Here is a 13,399-nt window from a genome sequence, read left to right as displayed (position 1 = left end):
CAACACTCCACAGAAAGGAAGAGCATGCTGATACGGGTTTTATCACCGCTAACCATCTGATAAACTGAAGAGAAAGAAGCATGGTCTTCTATGCTTAGCTTTCTGTTACTCAGATGGGGCTTTCCTTCTGGGCATTGCTATTATGTTGCCTGGCACATTCTGGGGCTTCATGGATACGAGTGCAAACAATCCCCCTACAATCTCTGTGGACCTTGCACTGTGAAGATTAATAGATCCATGGTCAGAATGAGACCAAACACACATAAGGACAGAAGCCATTTCCATTTTAATCCAGAATTACTATTAGCCCTTTGGTATTTTGGTGATGCTAGTCTTAATTTAGAAGACAAAATTGCTCAGAGGAAAACTGAGAATTTCAAATGCAACCTAAAACTACTACGTATTCCGAGAGCTTCCACGTTCAAGAGTCTCTAGAAAAGGAAAGTGCCTTTTGTTTCTCAGTATGAGAAATTGTTAAAGCTCCTCCCTGTGGTCTCCCAACACTTCTCACCGAAAAACAAGAGGCTGAAAGGGTGACAACAATTACAAAATAATAAAAAAAGGAAATTTAAATAGTATGAAATTAGTTTTTATTTGACTTCAAAATAAACACTTAACATTTTTCCAAAACTAAAGATGAATACTTAGAAACAAGGGTAGAAGATTATTTTTTTCCTTCCCTGGGGAAACCAGTAAGGCAGACGTTCTAACGTGGCTTGCAAGGCTCTTTCATTGGACTAATCTAGACAGTTAAGACCCTCCCCAACTTTCCCTCTATTGTCAGTTGTACCTACCAGGGTTATGGCTGGCAGGAGAAATACCCCAAAACAACCCCCCGCCCGCTCCCCCACCCAACACAATCAAGGGATTTGAAAAGCTGGGAAAATTGTTGAAACATGTGACCAAGTGTTCATATAAAATCCTTTCTAAGGAGACTGAGTGAAGCTACTATGCCTCAGCAACTCAGCTGAGGTTTCTGCCTGGTCAGTGCGAAGCACGTCAGTCAGCGGGCTGTACCCCTCACAGCTCACCACAGGGATGTCTTAAAGTTGAACTTCAGCTTCAGCAGGTACTTCAGATGGACCTGAGCAATGTCATAGACGATGTACCTGGAGGGGAAGTGTGTCAAGGTACAAACGCTTCCACAATGGAGGGCGTGCTTGCTGCCCATCAGCTGGCCTGCGGCCACACCCCACAAACCCTCCCAGGTTGGGGGCTGGGTCTCTCATCCTGACCAGGGAGACCGCTGAGCAGAACTATTCCTCGTGAGACCCACCACGGGACCGTCCTGAGCCAGCCCGCCCCCGGGTGAACGGGCTGCATTTAAGTGGCTCCACAGCCCCAGACCATTGCTCGAGGCGCACACAGCACACATGTAAAGGATACTCGTTATATAGCAGACAGGTGTCATTAACACCAGACGAAATCCCTGTCCCGAGAGGCACCTCCACACCATCCATGGTAATACTAGCCGATGGGTCAGGGGTAGTTTTGCCTAAACCTGCAGGAAAGAAGGCAGATGGGATATGATTTGTGGAAACATGCCGAAAACGCTTCAGAGAGATGAGATCTGTGTATACATAGAAAAGACATACAAAACCCAATACTGTGTCCTCCTTCCAGACATAAAGCTGTAAGTATATACCAAGTTCCAGTCTAACTGATTTTCATCAGCATAGTAGTGCCCCCACCCTGCTTTCTGTTAAGTAGAATCCCAAAGCCCTCGCTTCAACTAGGCAGAAGGAAGTCCTAAATCATTATGGGATATGAACTATAGCAATTCAAGAAGCTCCAGGTACCACTATGCCACCAGAAGGCCCTCAAATACTGAAGCTTAAAAAAAAAAAAAAATACTGAAGCTAAGAGTCAGGTTAGAACCCAAAGCCAGTGCACCTGGTTATTAGGAGTTGGAACCAGAACTCTTCTATGTGGCATTTGTAAAACCAGGGTCATTTGTGGCCAGAGTCAAACATTAAAAAAAAAAAAAAAAAAAAAGAACTTGTAACAGCTAGCCACAGAAACTATGATTTTGGGGGAAAGAAAGCCCCCTCCCTGTGCCATCTGGGGTATCTGCAGCAGCAGCTTCCGAAACACATTACCTTTGACACTGTGCTTGCCCTTGGGTAACTTGCTGATATGCGAAGCGTGTTTCAGTTCATACCTATATAAGAGAAGGTAGTTTCAGAAGAGCCTCTAAGGTCACTGGGCTCTCAGACCAACAGTACGAACAGCAGAGCAAGGCCACGGAAGCTGCTGAGACCAATACTCAGAAAGCCCAGTCCACCTTCCCTGCTAGGAGCTCCCCTCTGCTCTGGTTCTAGACATGGAAGGTGCAGCCCCCTTTGAACAGCTGGTGCCAACGATCACTGCCAGAAGGCCAATTCCAGGAAAGGGCCTGATTAGAGCTATGGTGTAGCTGCTATTCTGGAACTTTCTGTCCAGTCCATGACCCCGAGACCCCTCCTGGTCTATTACATAACCCTGCTCTCTTTGGGTTATGGTCAATAAGGCCAAGGTGGACAACCAATCCAAGCTGGGCCAATCAGTTTTCTCTGCAAGGAATCTGCAACTAGGATTAAGATTCCAATTCAACCTGAGTTGGTCTCAGACAGGAAATCTGAATATCAGTAGGGGGACAGGGGCTATGAAGTGACCACCCTCTGTGCTTCTCAGTCCACAGGAAGAACACAACTGCCAGTTCCTGAGTTCTGGCTGTCTTCCTCTCTTGGTTTCGTGAGGCATTTCTGTGCCTCCCTCATTCACTTAACTTGCACTGGTGTCTGACACCCACTGCCGAACTGGTGGGTCCTCTTAACCGTGGTGGGGAATTTCCAGGATGACCCCTAGCCAGGGGAAGCTCCTTCCTGCAGCTCACCCCATCCACCCCCACCAAGCGCCACCAGCCCCAGAGGTGGGGTTACTCACATGTTTCCAAGGGCAACTTCTCCCAACAGGATCAAGCCTATTGGGTCTCCCTGGGATGTGTGGCAGTAGTTGGCACTCTTGGAGACCATGTCGGCGAAATAGATCCCCTTACCAAACATGTAGCCTGTCTGGAAGGATGGAAAAGGGACAGCTGAAAACCTTCTCATGGGAGCGCTGACTGCGAGCCAGGCGCCAAGAAAACAGCTGTGACAGGTTACTGGCGCCCCCCACAGCGCTCCCCACAGTGGGCAGAGCCCTGCGCTCTGGACCAGGTTGTTTGGATACCAGCTCCAACTGCTGCCTAGGGGCTCTGAGAAGTCACTGGATCTCTCTGGATCCCCCTTTCTTCGCTGAACTGGGAAAAAGAACCCTATGGGACTGCTGTGAAAATTAAATGAGCTACTAACGGCTTCTTAGACCAGGGTGTGGCACATGTGAACACCTGGTAAACACGGCTATACTTTTTATTCCTTTAAGGGAAAATGGGGTTAAGAGACGTGAGAGTGTTTGCCGCCGCACAGCACAGTGGACTCTGCCACACTTGAGTCTGGTCCTCAAGCTCCTCGCTTTCTGCAGCTACAGAACAAGGGGCCTGGCAGACCCTTAAGTTCCTGCCTGGTAGGTCATGTCTGTAACTGAGCAGCTGACACAGCGGTCTGACTTGAGTCTGGGTCGGGCTCTACCGAGGCAGACTGGAGGTCCCTGGCTGGGAGGTGGGAGAGGCAGGTGGGGACTCAGCCTGGCCCGTGGCCAAAGTCTGTGCTCTCTGCCAGTCAACACACCCAACTGTCATTCACAGCAGGATCTGGAAAACACTTCACTTCCTCTGTTCCAGAAACTGTGTGCAGCCTGGTAGTCAGGCCAGGAGAGGGATGTGCAGCAACGCTCACCTCAACCACCACGGCTACACCTACGTCTTTAAACAAGGCCTCATGGTCACAGAGGCACACAGAGGCTTCCCACACAAGTACCCCCAGGACTCAAGTGGAGATGGCTGCAGAGATGGGCAGAGCCCACCCCTCTCCTGCTGTGGCTCCCAGGCCAGGCACGTACCACAGGCGCTTCAGGTGGGGCTATCCGGAGACCCTGGGATAGGATGCCTGCGAAGTTGGTGGTCCTGGACCCGTGCCACAGGAGCCTCCGGTTATGCAGCTGCTTAAAGGGCTTGTAACGCTGGCTCTCCCCTTCGCGCTCTATCTTGAAGATCTGGTCAGAGTATTAAAAGGAGAGAAGTGGAAGGAGTCACAGTTACTGTGGGGAATTGGAAGATCCGATGAGACACAGAGATAGAGCTGGGACATGTGAGGCCTTCTGCAGTATGTAAGGTGTTCCAATCAGGCTGGGATGTGGCAACAGGCCCCACTCAAGGTCTCGTACAGCAGGGACCAGCAGCTAAAATTCATACTGCGTGCAGCAGAGGCACACCTGAGGCACTTTATTTTGAATCTCTCTTAATAGTTCTGATTCCAAAGCTAGGTTAGAACTAGGTTTTTGGAATGGTAGGGAGGAAATGTCCTTTAAAACAGAATAAAAAGCTAACCTCAACCACAAGACTATGGACTTTTGTGTCCCACAAACAACTGCGTCATTTCTTCTGGTTATTTAAAGCAAAGCCAACCGCTCTTTTCTACCCAGGCCCAGGTCGGAGGAATGGGCCGGGAAGAGCTGGGAGAACACAAAGGGGGCAGAGGGAGGAGACAGCCTTACGTCGACGACTTCCAAGTCGTACGCGTTGTGTGTGGTCGCGTGAGTGTTCTTCACATACTTCCTGATGATCTCGGCTTCTTCGGAATCTTTGTCCACAACCTAGAAGTAAAGCGTCTTGGAATCAGAGCAAGGAGAACCACACAGAGGCAGGGAGAACAACGCTAGGCTCAGCTGATGCACAAGTAATACATGGCTCACGTGGAGCCCAGGTGGGAGACAGTCAGCCTGTGTTCCAGGCCCCCCACCTCCTCGGGCATCAGCTTCTTCATCACCTGTTTGCATGATCCCAGCCTCCCTCCTACTTAGAACCCTATGCTTTGGGACATCACAAAAGCTAGGAACATGGGGCTCGCTGTCTGGGAGCAGGGAACCTCTACAATGAGGAGCTGGCTGTCAGGTAATAGTCTCCCTAACCATAACTTAAGCAGGAGATCCTGGGTTCAATCCTTGGATCGGGAAAATTCCCTGGAGAAGGGAATGACAATCCACTCCAGTATTCTTGCCTGGAGAATTCCATGGGCAGAGGAGTCTGGCGGGCTACAGTTCATAGGGTCACAAAGAGTCGGAAACGACTTTGCTTGTGTGTCCTGAACTGAATCATGACTTAAACCCCGGGGGCCAGGAGACACCCTGCAGCCAAGACTTGCAACCAAAAGCAGCAAGGATACGACAGACTCTAGGGCTTTTGACGATGGTGATGGGTGCTCCATTTGAATCTTCTGGGACAGGCACATTGTGGCTCAGAGCAAATGTACACTAAATAACCGTCAAATAATGCAATCTCTGCCGAAATCTATGAGTGTGTGATGGGACTTATATTTTCACAGTCTAATCCAAAGTTCAGAGAATGCAGAAATTCTAGTTTTCCTCATTGCCTCTTAATTAAATGGCCTCACAATCATTAATGGAGACATTAACAACCCCCTTCATGAAGAACCAGGCTGTTTGATATCCTACCCTGCATACACCCACACACCACATAAAACCTATACTTTGTCCTAAGCACGGAGCAAAGGCTCTTTTTAGTTATGTAAACATAGGACACCAGGCTGAACAGATCCCAGTGTACTTGAACCTCCTCACACCGCAGGGCAGGACATGGGCTGTGAAATGAGGCACACGCGAGGTGTGAGACCAGGCTCAAATCCAGGGCAAGCTCACAGCTAAGGCAAAAATTTCTCTGGTTGGCCAAGGCAGGGTGATTTCTGCCCAAGCCTCCAACAGACCCAAGTTCAAGAACGTGCGCACCAACACAGCCACTCTGACTCCAGAGAACATGAACCTAGGCACTGCAGCTTTATTACGGCTGCCATCAGGCACTTGGAAGTGCCCTGACTTGGAAGCCTGCCTCGCAAACGAGGTGCTTCTTTACAGATGAAGGCCCTGAGGTTCTCGGAGGACCACAAGCAGAAACACCTGGGAACCTTACCAGGATGGTCAATCCTTGGACCCCGGCAATCTGTTTTAACAAGCTCTCTAGGAGATCCTGATGCATGCTTAAGTTTGGGGACCACTGTTCTTGGGACAGAGGGTCTGATGCTTCAGAAAGGGCGGGCCCTGTTACCTTAATGTCAGTTTTGAGCTTCTCATAGTTGACATCAATGGGGTCCTTGCTGCTGTCATCAGAACCACCCCTGAGTAGACTGTAGGCCACCTCAATGTCCAGCAGGTTGTCCAGCATTTCCACCTTGGCCTGGAGGAAAGGAAAACCTTGAGCTAAGTACAAGGTGAGAGAGAAAGACCCCAGAACCCAGACAACGTCCAACACAGACAGTGACGAGGTCCCTCCCAGGTGTCGAGGGACAGCCCGTTCTCTCTTCATAGGGAACACGCCTAAGGATTCTGGAATGCTAAGGAGGCTTGCTCCCTAGGGCAGAAAAGGCAGAAACCACATGGCCATATGTGTGGGGTTTCTCTACTATGCACTGGTGACTTGTGGAGACCTCTCACTGGCTCCCTAATGAAGGAGAGAGGGAAAGCAGGGACAAAGATGCTCCCCCCTCTCCTATGGTTCCTTTTCCCCAGACTGATGTGGTTCAGCAAGGGCAGGAAAACCCAACTCTCCTACCCATGGTCAGGCTCCCAATATGGGGAGAAATCCTACTTTGAAATGAGAGCCCAGCAGCTGGCCGCTGCCCTCGGGGATCACAACACAGAGGGGCAGTGATGAGGGAGTGACGCCCAACCCTGCAGAGCCCAGACCCGTGGCCACCCCTGGACCGTGGCGCTACCTGCACGCTGTCTGCATTGTTCAGGAGCGGGGGCTTCTTCATCCCGAAGTCGTGGGGGATCAGCGTGTAGAAGCGGTTGGAGAGATCCAGGATGTGGGAGTCACTGCTGCCCTGGGACAGTGCCTTTGTGGGGAGGAAACAGAGGGAACGGCCTGAGGCACTGCTGAGCTCCCAGCACCTGGCCGGGCTTTCTCCTCTGGAAGCTGGATGCTGCTGCCAAGCCTGTGTGGCCAGGCCAGGAAACCACCTTCCTGCAGTGTCTGTCACTCAGCCAGGCAGCGGCAGGATCCCATCCTCAAACTGGGTGGCTCAGGACACATGGGCTTCCTGTACACGATTTCACTTGTACAGATACTTGTGCACTTATACACCCATAAACCCTGCACCACTATGCAAAATGTTCACTGGGGCATCTTGGTGGTGGGCACGTTGGCTGTTGCTGCAGAAGTCTTTCAACTTTCTGCATGTTTGAAAAGAGTTCACAACAAACTGTTGGGGACTTCCGTGGTGGCCCAGTGGTTAAGAATCTGCTTTCTAATGCAGGGAATGTGGGTTTGTTCCCCGTTTGGGGAACTAAGATCCCACATGCCGTGGGGGCAACTAAGCCCAAGCATCACCAACTACAGAGAAGCCTGTGCACTGCCACAAAGAACCTGTATGTCACAACTAAGACCTGGCACAGTCAGAAAAAAAGTTGAGGGGGAGGAAAAAGCCCCTTGCTATAAAATCCAATCAGGCACCCTTGGCCATTGACCTTCATCTTTAAGGGGGGGTGGGGAGGAATTTGTCTTGAGCGCCACCTAGAGGGCCAGGGTCAGGCACACGAAGGCGAGCCCCTCCCCACGCCGCACTCCTAGATACTGCTCCATGCAGAAGGTGCTCAGTAAATGCACAGAGACGAGGAGCTGGACCACTGGTCAGTACATGCTTGGCCGACACTCTCAGTGCCGACAGGAGGGTAAAGGGGCAACAAGTCAGCACCTGAAGCCCTAGGTGGGCTTCTCACGGTGACACGGGCTTGTCCTCATTGTAAACCTCTGCCTGTGCTACAGGCTGGTCTGCGCAACAGGCAAAGGACACCACCCCAGCCCCTCCGCCTGGACGTTCTGGAAAGCAAAGAGCTCGGGCTGAGGAAAGCCTTTCAGGTTTCCGGCAGCGGGTAACAAGGAAAGAGGTCAACTGCTCAGGACTGGCTGTAACCGGATTTAACCGCTACGTTTCAGGGCCTCCTCTCCAGTACCAGCCAGAGTCCACTGCCCTGGCCCGACTTCAGTGTCCTGTGTGGTTTTCCTCTTTCATGTGCCACTCCCAAACACAGGTGGAACCCTCCAGCCCCATCCAGGGAAGAGGATGGAAGGCACTGGGGACTAGGGGACCTTGGGAGATGCTCAGCAAGTTGACATGGAATGAACATGAACAAGAGCAATGCAGATATTTAACTTGCTACTTGATGATTTCCTAGTAACTGCAAAATAAGCTCAGCCTCTCTTAAGGACACACAAAATAAAATCAGAATATTTTTACGAGGCAGGAGAATGAAATTCCTCATCAGGCATACAGTGTTTACTTCATATCTGACAACTGAAAACACTGCCAATTCATTAGAATTGTGTCCATCTTACTTTCTCTTACCATACCTGGTGAATTGAAAACCATCTAAATCAGCGGAAACAGTACGTCTATTTCCTTAACCTTGAGTAAATGTACTGCTGCATTGCCCACCCAAGGATGAGAGGCAGCCCAGGAGACACCCCTGCCCCCCACATTGGGCAGCTGGAGGAGAGGTTGATGTCTTACCTGCTGGACCTCGCTGAGGATGGAGTATGCAGCCTGGATCTGCCTTTTGCTCAGCTTCCCTAAGGGCATCTTCTGAAGGTCAATCTGAGGAGACAGGGGGATTTTTTTCCCTTTGAAAGTTGGGCACTGTCCGGCGCGATGACGGGAGAGCTGGGCTGAACATCACCCCAGGCCTCCTGGGCTCCCAAAGCAGCAGCCACAGTCTGGTCCTCCGAGGGCGACCTGGTGACCCAACTCCACAGGCTCTGCAGCCCCGCCCCCAGTGCAGTGAACGGGAGTCTGTGAGAGAAGATTCTTGTTCATTTCATTTATGGCAGAGACTAAGCCAAGCCCCCACCCCTGGATTGGGTTTGAAACAGTCCCACACTTCTGGAAGACACAGCAGGACTCTCATCTAATTTCCAAGTGAGACCCTCCCTGCGGTCTCAGAGCCAAGGCCATCCCCGGCCAGAAAATAACCATAAAGTGGTGAAAGTTATTTTTAGAAGGACACGCTCCTGTACATACATACTGACATCAATATAACAATGTACCCCTCAAATCAGTCACCCCGAAGGTTAAACATCTGTCCCTACAACAGTGCTGCTCACAACACCCTGGCAACCAGCAGGAAGGCAGGGAGCTGGCTGCAGTGGGAGAAGCGTGAACTCTGTGGCCAGAGGTCTGGTTACCAGCTAGCGAGCGAGGCACCCACTCCCTATGGGAGCGACCTGCCTGAATGCTGGCTAGGTCCCCTCCTCTGTCAGCCCCCCACGGAGCCCCCTGCTCTGAATCCTGAGCCGCTGTCTCTAGGGTTGTTCCCAGCAGACCCCCTGAGCTCCTGGCCCCGGGACTGCACTTAGCCCATCTTTGCGTCTCCAGCACCTGCAGGGCCTGGCACAAAGATGAAGCTGGACAAGTCCTCAAGAAGTGGAACTGCTATCTGATTAGATGAAATATTAAGAGGATGTGAATGTGCTCACAGCCCAATAGGCACCAATCAGGGACCAGTAGTGACAGCGTCTGCAGCCTCAGTACTGTCCGTCCATCCCCAGGGAGAGCTGGTTTCTGGGAAGAGTTAAACAGTTGGAGTGCAGTCCAGACAAGAAGGTGGATAATATATTCTGAGCCAAGGACACAGTACAGTAAAAGAGCAGAGTGACCCGAGCATGGACTGTGAGTTGGCTCTAACGCAATTCTAGAGAGGGAACTCCAGAAGATGCTCCAAGAGCAGAGTGACCAGAGTGAGAGCAGAGACTCTGAGGGAAGCGTCTCCCGGAGCTGGGTAATTCTGGTGCTGGTTTTAAGAAGACCTGGTCTCTCTAACCTACACCCTACTGCACAGACACAGCCCACAAGAACAAGAGAAGGGCTCAACCAGACCAAGCCACCCCCACTCCTGACTGTGGGCTGCAGAGGGGAGGAGGCTGCAAAGCTGGAGCGCGGGCTCTGGACTCAGCGCACACCCTCCCCGCCCCAGCTGGGACTCTGCTCTGGGCTCAGGGCTCACACAGTGAGGGAGCACACAGTGCCCCTGGTTACTACGTTTCCTTACCTACCTGGCCACCCGACCCCACGTGGAGTCCACTGGGCTGGGAGTGGGTGCCCCACTCTCCACATGCTCAACCCACTTAGTTCCCTGTCTCTAGGTTGTTTTATAGTGTGTGTGCGCGCTTAGCTGCTCAGTCGTGTCTGACCCTTTGCAACCCCATGGACGACAGCCCACCAGGCTCCATTGTGCATGGGGGTTTTCCAAGGCAAGAATACTAGAGTGGGGTTGCTATGCCTTCCTCCAGGGCATCTTCCCAACCCAGGGATTGAACCCAGGTTTCAGGCATTGCAGGCGAATTCTTTACTGTCTGACCACCAGGGAAAGCCCATTTTAGAGTGTAAGACAATCTTAAAAAAAAAATTCATTTCACAGAAAGAGACTGGGTCTGATGACAGCTGAGAAATTGTATGAATCACAGAGAAGCCAGAAAGGATATATGCAACCTTTCTTTTAAAAGATTCATGAAATGAAGATGCCCCTGCCCGCCCCAGCACACCTCTTCTCTAGGCATTCTTGCTGAGCCTGCCCATAAGCTGTTCAAACTTGTCAGACCTCCCAGCCAGAAGCCTGGTTGTATATCTACTTGAATAAGATATCTGCACAAGCCCTAGCTATCGTCACATCTGTTAGGGGTTGTCTAAGACATGACCCAACAGTGTAACAACAGCAGAGCCCGAGCAGTCCTGCCAGGCTGGGCTCAAGACAGGGAGATGCAGGGCTGAGGAAGAGAAGCTGCTAGTGGTCTCTACAACCCAGATTTGTCTTGTCTTCTCCAAGGCTGGCTGGCAGCCTCTAGGAAGGCCCTGGGAAGAAGCAGAGAGGAAGCAAGCTGGTGAAGGGGCGGAATGGTCAAGGCTAACAATCTGCAACTCTTGCACTCAGTGGGTCCCTGCTTCTTTTTCAAAGCAGCCCAAAGGTTCGAGGCAGCAAGAACAAGGAGCCCTTCTACATCCATCTCCCAGGGGAACAAACAGAGAATACCTGTCCCTGGCTGGTGGTCCCCACCACTCTTCCTTGGACAGAAACATGACTGATCCACTCATCACTTCCCACTGCCCTCCACCCCTATAATTGGCTGGTATGAATTTTATCTGATGAAGCAAGTGTCAGAAGCTCTCTGCTGATCACAGCAGCTCTTTCACTGTAAATGGGCTCCATCTTGGACTTCCCATGACAACTCTGAGTGGCCTATTTGGTTGAGCCACAAAAGAACCATGCCCCACACTCCATTATGGCAACTTCAAGGGAAAAAGTGCAACGGGGACAACATACCATCTATTTCACAACAGGCCAATGATTCTCTGTGAAAGTTAGGTACCTGAGGCCTCAGCGCTCCTGTGTGTCTCAGGCTGAACACCAGCCACTGAACTCGTTGCCAACTCAGCACTCCAATCATCCACCCCAACAAATGTTCACAAATATAACAAAAGTGCAATAACCTCATACTCCACCATGGCTTTCTTCATACTTTCCACATCAAAGATCATTTTAATGAGGTTCTGCACTGGCTTGGGGAGCTTGGACTTGGTGCCAGGGTTTACCGTCAACTTCTTCACCGCCTCTTCATCCTGTAGGGAAAATCAGGAAGAGACCCAATTAAACCACAAAAGCAAAGTTGCGGCAGTGTCACCTGGCAGAGAAAGGATATAGGATGGAGTGCCACCAGCAAAAAAAGAACTAAAAAAGAAAAGGTTGTGTGTTCTTCAAAAAGGTTTAGCGTTAGTTGCCAGGAGGAACATGTAGAGTATGGACAGGATGAGACTGCCTGTGCACCCCAGGTCCTCGTGGCTGCTCCCAATTCTTATTCCAGACACCGCCGAAGCAGACAGTTCTGTATAGGCAGACCTGCAGGCACCCACACTCTCTTCATGCCCGCATGCCTCCCACACTGGGGGGGTTGCTGGTGCCCTGTGCCTGGGAACCTGCCCAGAGCCCATTCATGCCCCACGTGGACGTGCTGGCAGCTACAAGGGCAAACCGTGGACCCAAGGGACACTGGACTGATGGACAAATTCTGCCTCCTTTCTTCTTACACTGCCTCACCCAAGACTGAATTCACACAGCCTTCTCTATAGTGCCAAAGGATCAAGCAACCAGTCCCACTTCCTGCAGGCAGCTTGAGAATGTTAAAGCACATACAAGCATCATCCCTACCCCTCACCCCTGCTCCCTGGGATTGCTCTTCCTAATATACTAACAACTGCCAGCTGGGGATCCCAGGCTGAGCCAAGACCCTGCTTGAATGAAGGTGACTGGCGCTGGGCCTTGCTCCCGGAATCTGCCTGGCTTAACGAAGCAGCAGAGAAGAACCCGTGTGCTAGTTTTCAGGGCTCACAGTGGCTCTGCTCTCAATGCTGAGACACAAGTCTTCACATGCTTTCTCATCTCCTAGCTGTAACTTTACTTGAAGGCAAACTATTAATACGTTAGAAAGCCTTATTTATATGCATATACTATAACCAAGTATGTCCAACACTCAAGTCCAAATTCTCTACCCCAACATTAAACAAGAGTTAATTTCTGTTTTTAATGGTAAAGTTCATGACACTCTATAAACTAGAGAACTTACAGTTTATAAATTCTTCAAATCCCCCTTTGAGACATGTTAGACCTCAAAGATTTGGATTAAAACCTGTACCACTACAATAAACCTCTTTCCCTCTGCATAATAAATGTGCACCACCCCTCATTATAAAAGCAACAGGTTTTCATACAGAAACAATGTAAGAATTTTGTCAAAACAAATGGCCTCAACAGTATCAGTCAAGAGACACTGGAAGGTTGCCTGGTAATATACAGGGAGACGATCAAGCTACAAATAAAAATAATGGGAAATTATCAGGAAATAATTTAGGACTAAAAACTGTGACCCAGTGGATCATGTAGCCACTATAATTCTATCTTGATGATAAAGCAAGTCATGTGACCTTCAGATAAGAAACCTCACTATGAATCTATGAATTCCTCCTTTGTGTTTAAGGAGCAACTTCAAAGACCGCTCCTTTGTGACAGTCTTAAAAATGCTCACACTGTTCTTACAAGCTTCACTTCACACTTCATGGAACAGATTTTATTCATGAAAGGGCATGGTAAATGCTTTTCCCGTGTTCATTAGGATGACTGTGTAGCTTCTATCCTTTTTTCTACTCATGTTATATTACACTGATTTGATTTTTGCATGTTGAACCAACCTTGCATTCCTGGGATA

The 13,399-nt window shown here is 50.2% G+C and overlaps 1 protein-coding gene across 1 annotated transcript in view; it reads right to left on the bottom strand.

Moving 5' to 3' along the window:
• Nucleotides 1-573: 573 nt before the first annotated feature.
• PARP1 (poly(ADP-ribose) polymerase 1) overlaps nt 574-13,399 on the bottom strand; it is a 40,377-nt gene continuing 27,551 nt past the window's right edge. The window contains exons 14-23 of the mRNA XM_043485352.1: nt 11,631-11,759; nt 8,661-8,744; nt 6,864-6,986; nt 6,197-6,325; nt 4,633-4,731; nt 3,979-4,131; nt 2,926-3,053; nt 2,100-2,161; nt 1,387-1,501; nt 574-1,109 (exon numbers count right to left, since the gene is read on the bottom strand). Of these exons, the coding sequence (XP_043341287.1) occupies nt 1,028-1,109; nt 1,387-1,501; nt 2,100-2,161; nt 2,926-3,053; nt 3,979-4,131; nt 4,633-4,731; nt 6,197-6,325; nt 6,864-6,986; nt 8,661-8,744; nt 11,631-11,759 (1,104 nt within the window). The 3' untranslated portion in view covers nt 574-1,027. The remainder of the gene's footprint in view (nt 1,110-1,386; nt 1,502-2,099; nt 2,162-2,925; nt 3,054-3,978; nt 4,132-4,632; nt 4,732-6,196; nt 6,326-6,863; nt 6,987-8,660; nt 8,745-11,630; nt 11,760-13,399) is intronic.

This window comes from Cervus canadensis, chromosome 13, assembly GCF_019320065.1.
Source record: "Cervus canadensis isolate Bull #8, Minnesota chromosome 13, ASM1932006v1, whole genome shotgun sequence".
Classification (NCBI taxonomy): Eukaryota; Metazoa; Chordata; class Mammalia; order Artiodactyla; family Cervidae; genus Cervus; species Cervus canadensis.
This window is presented reverse-complemented; position numbering and strand designations above follow the sequence as displayed.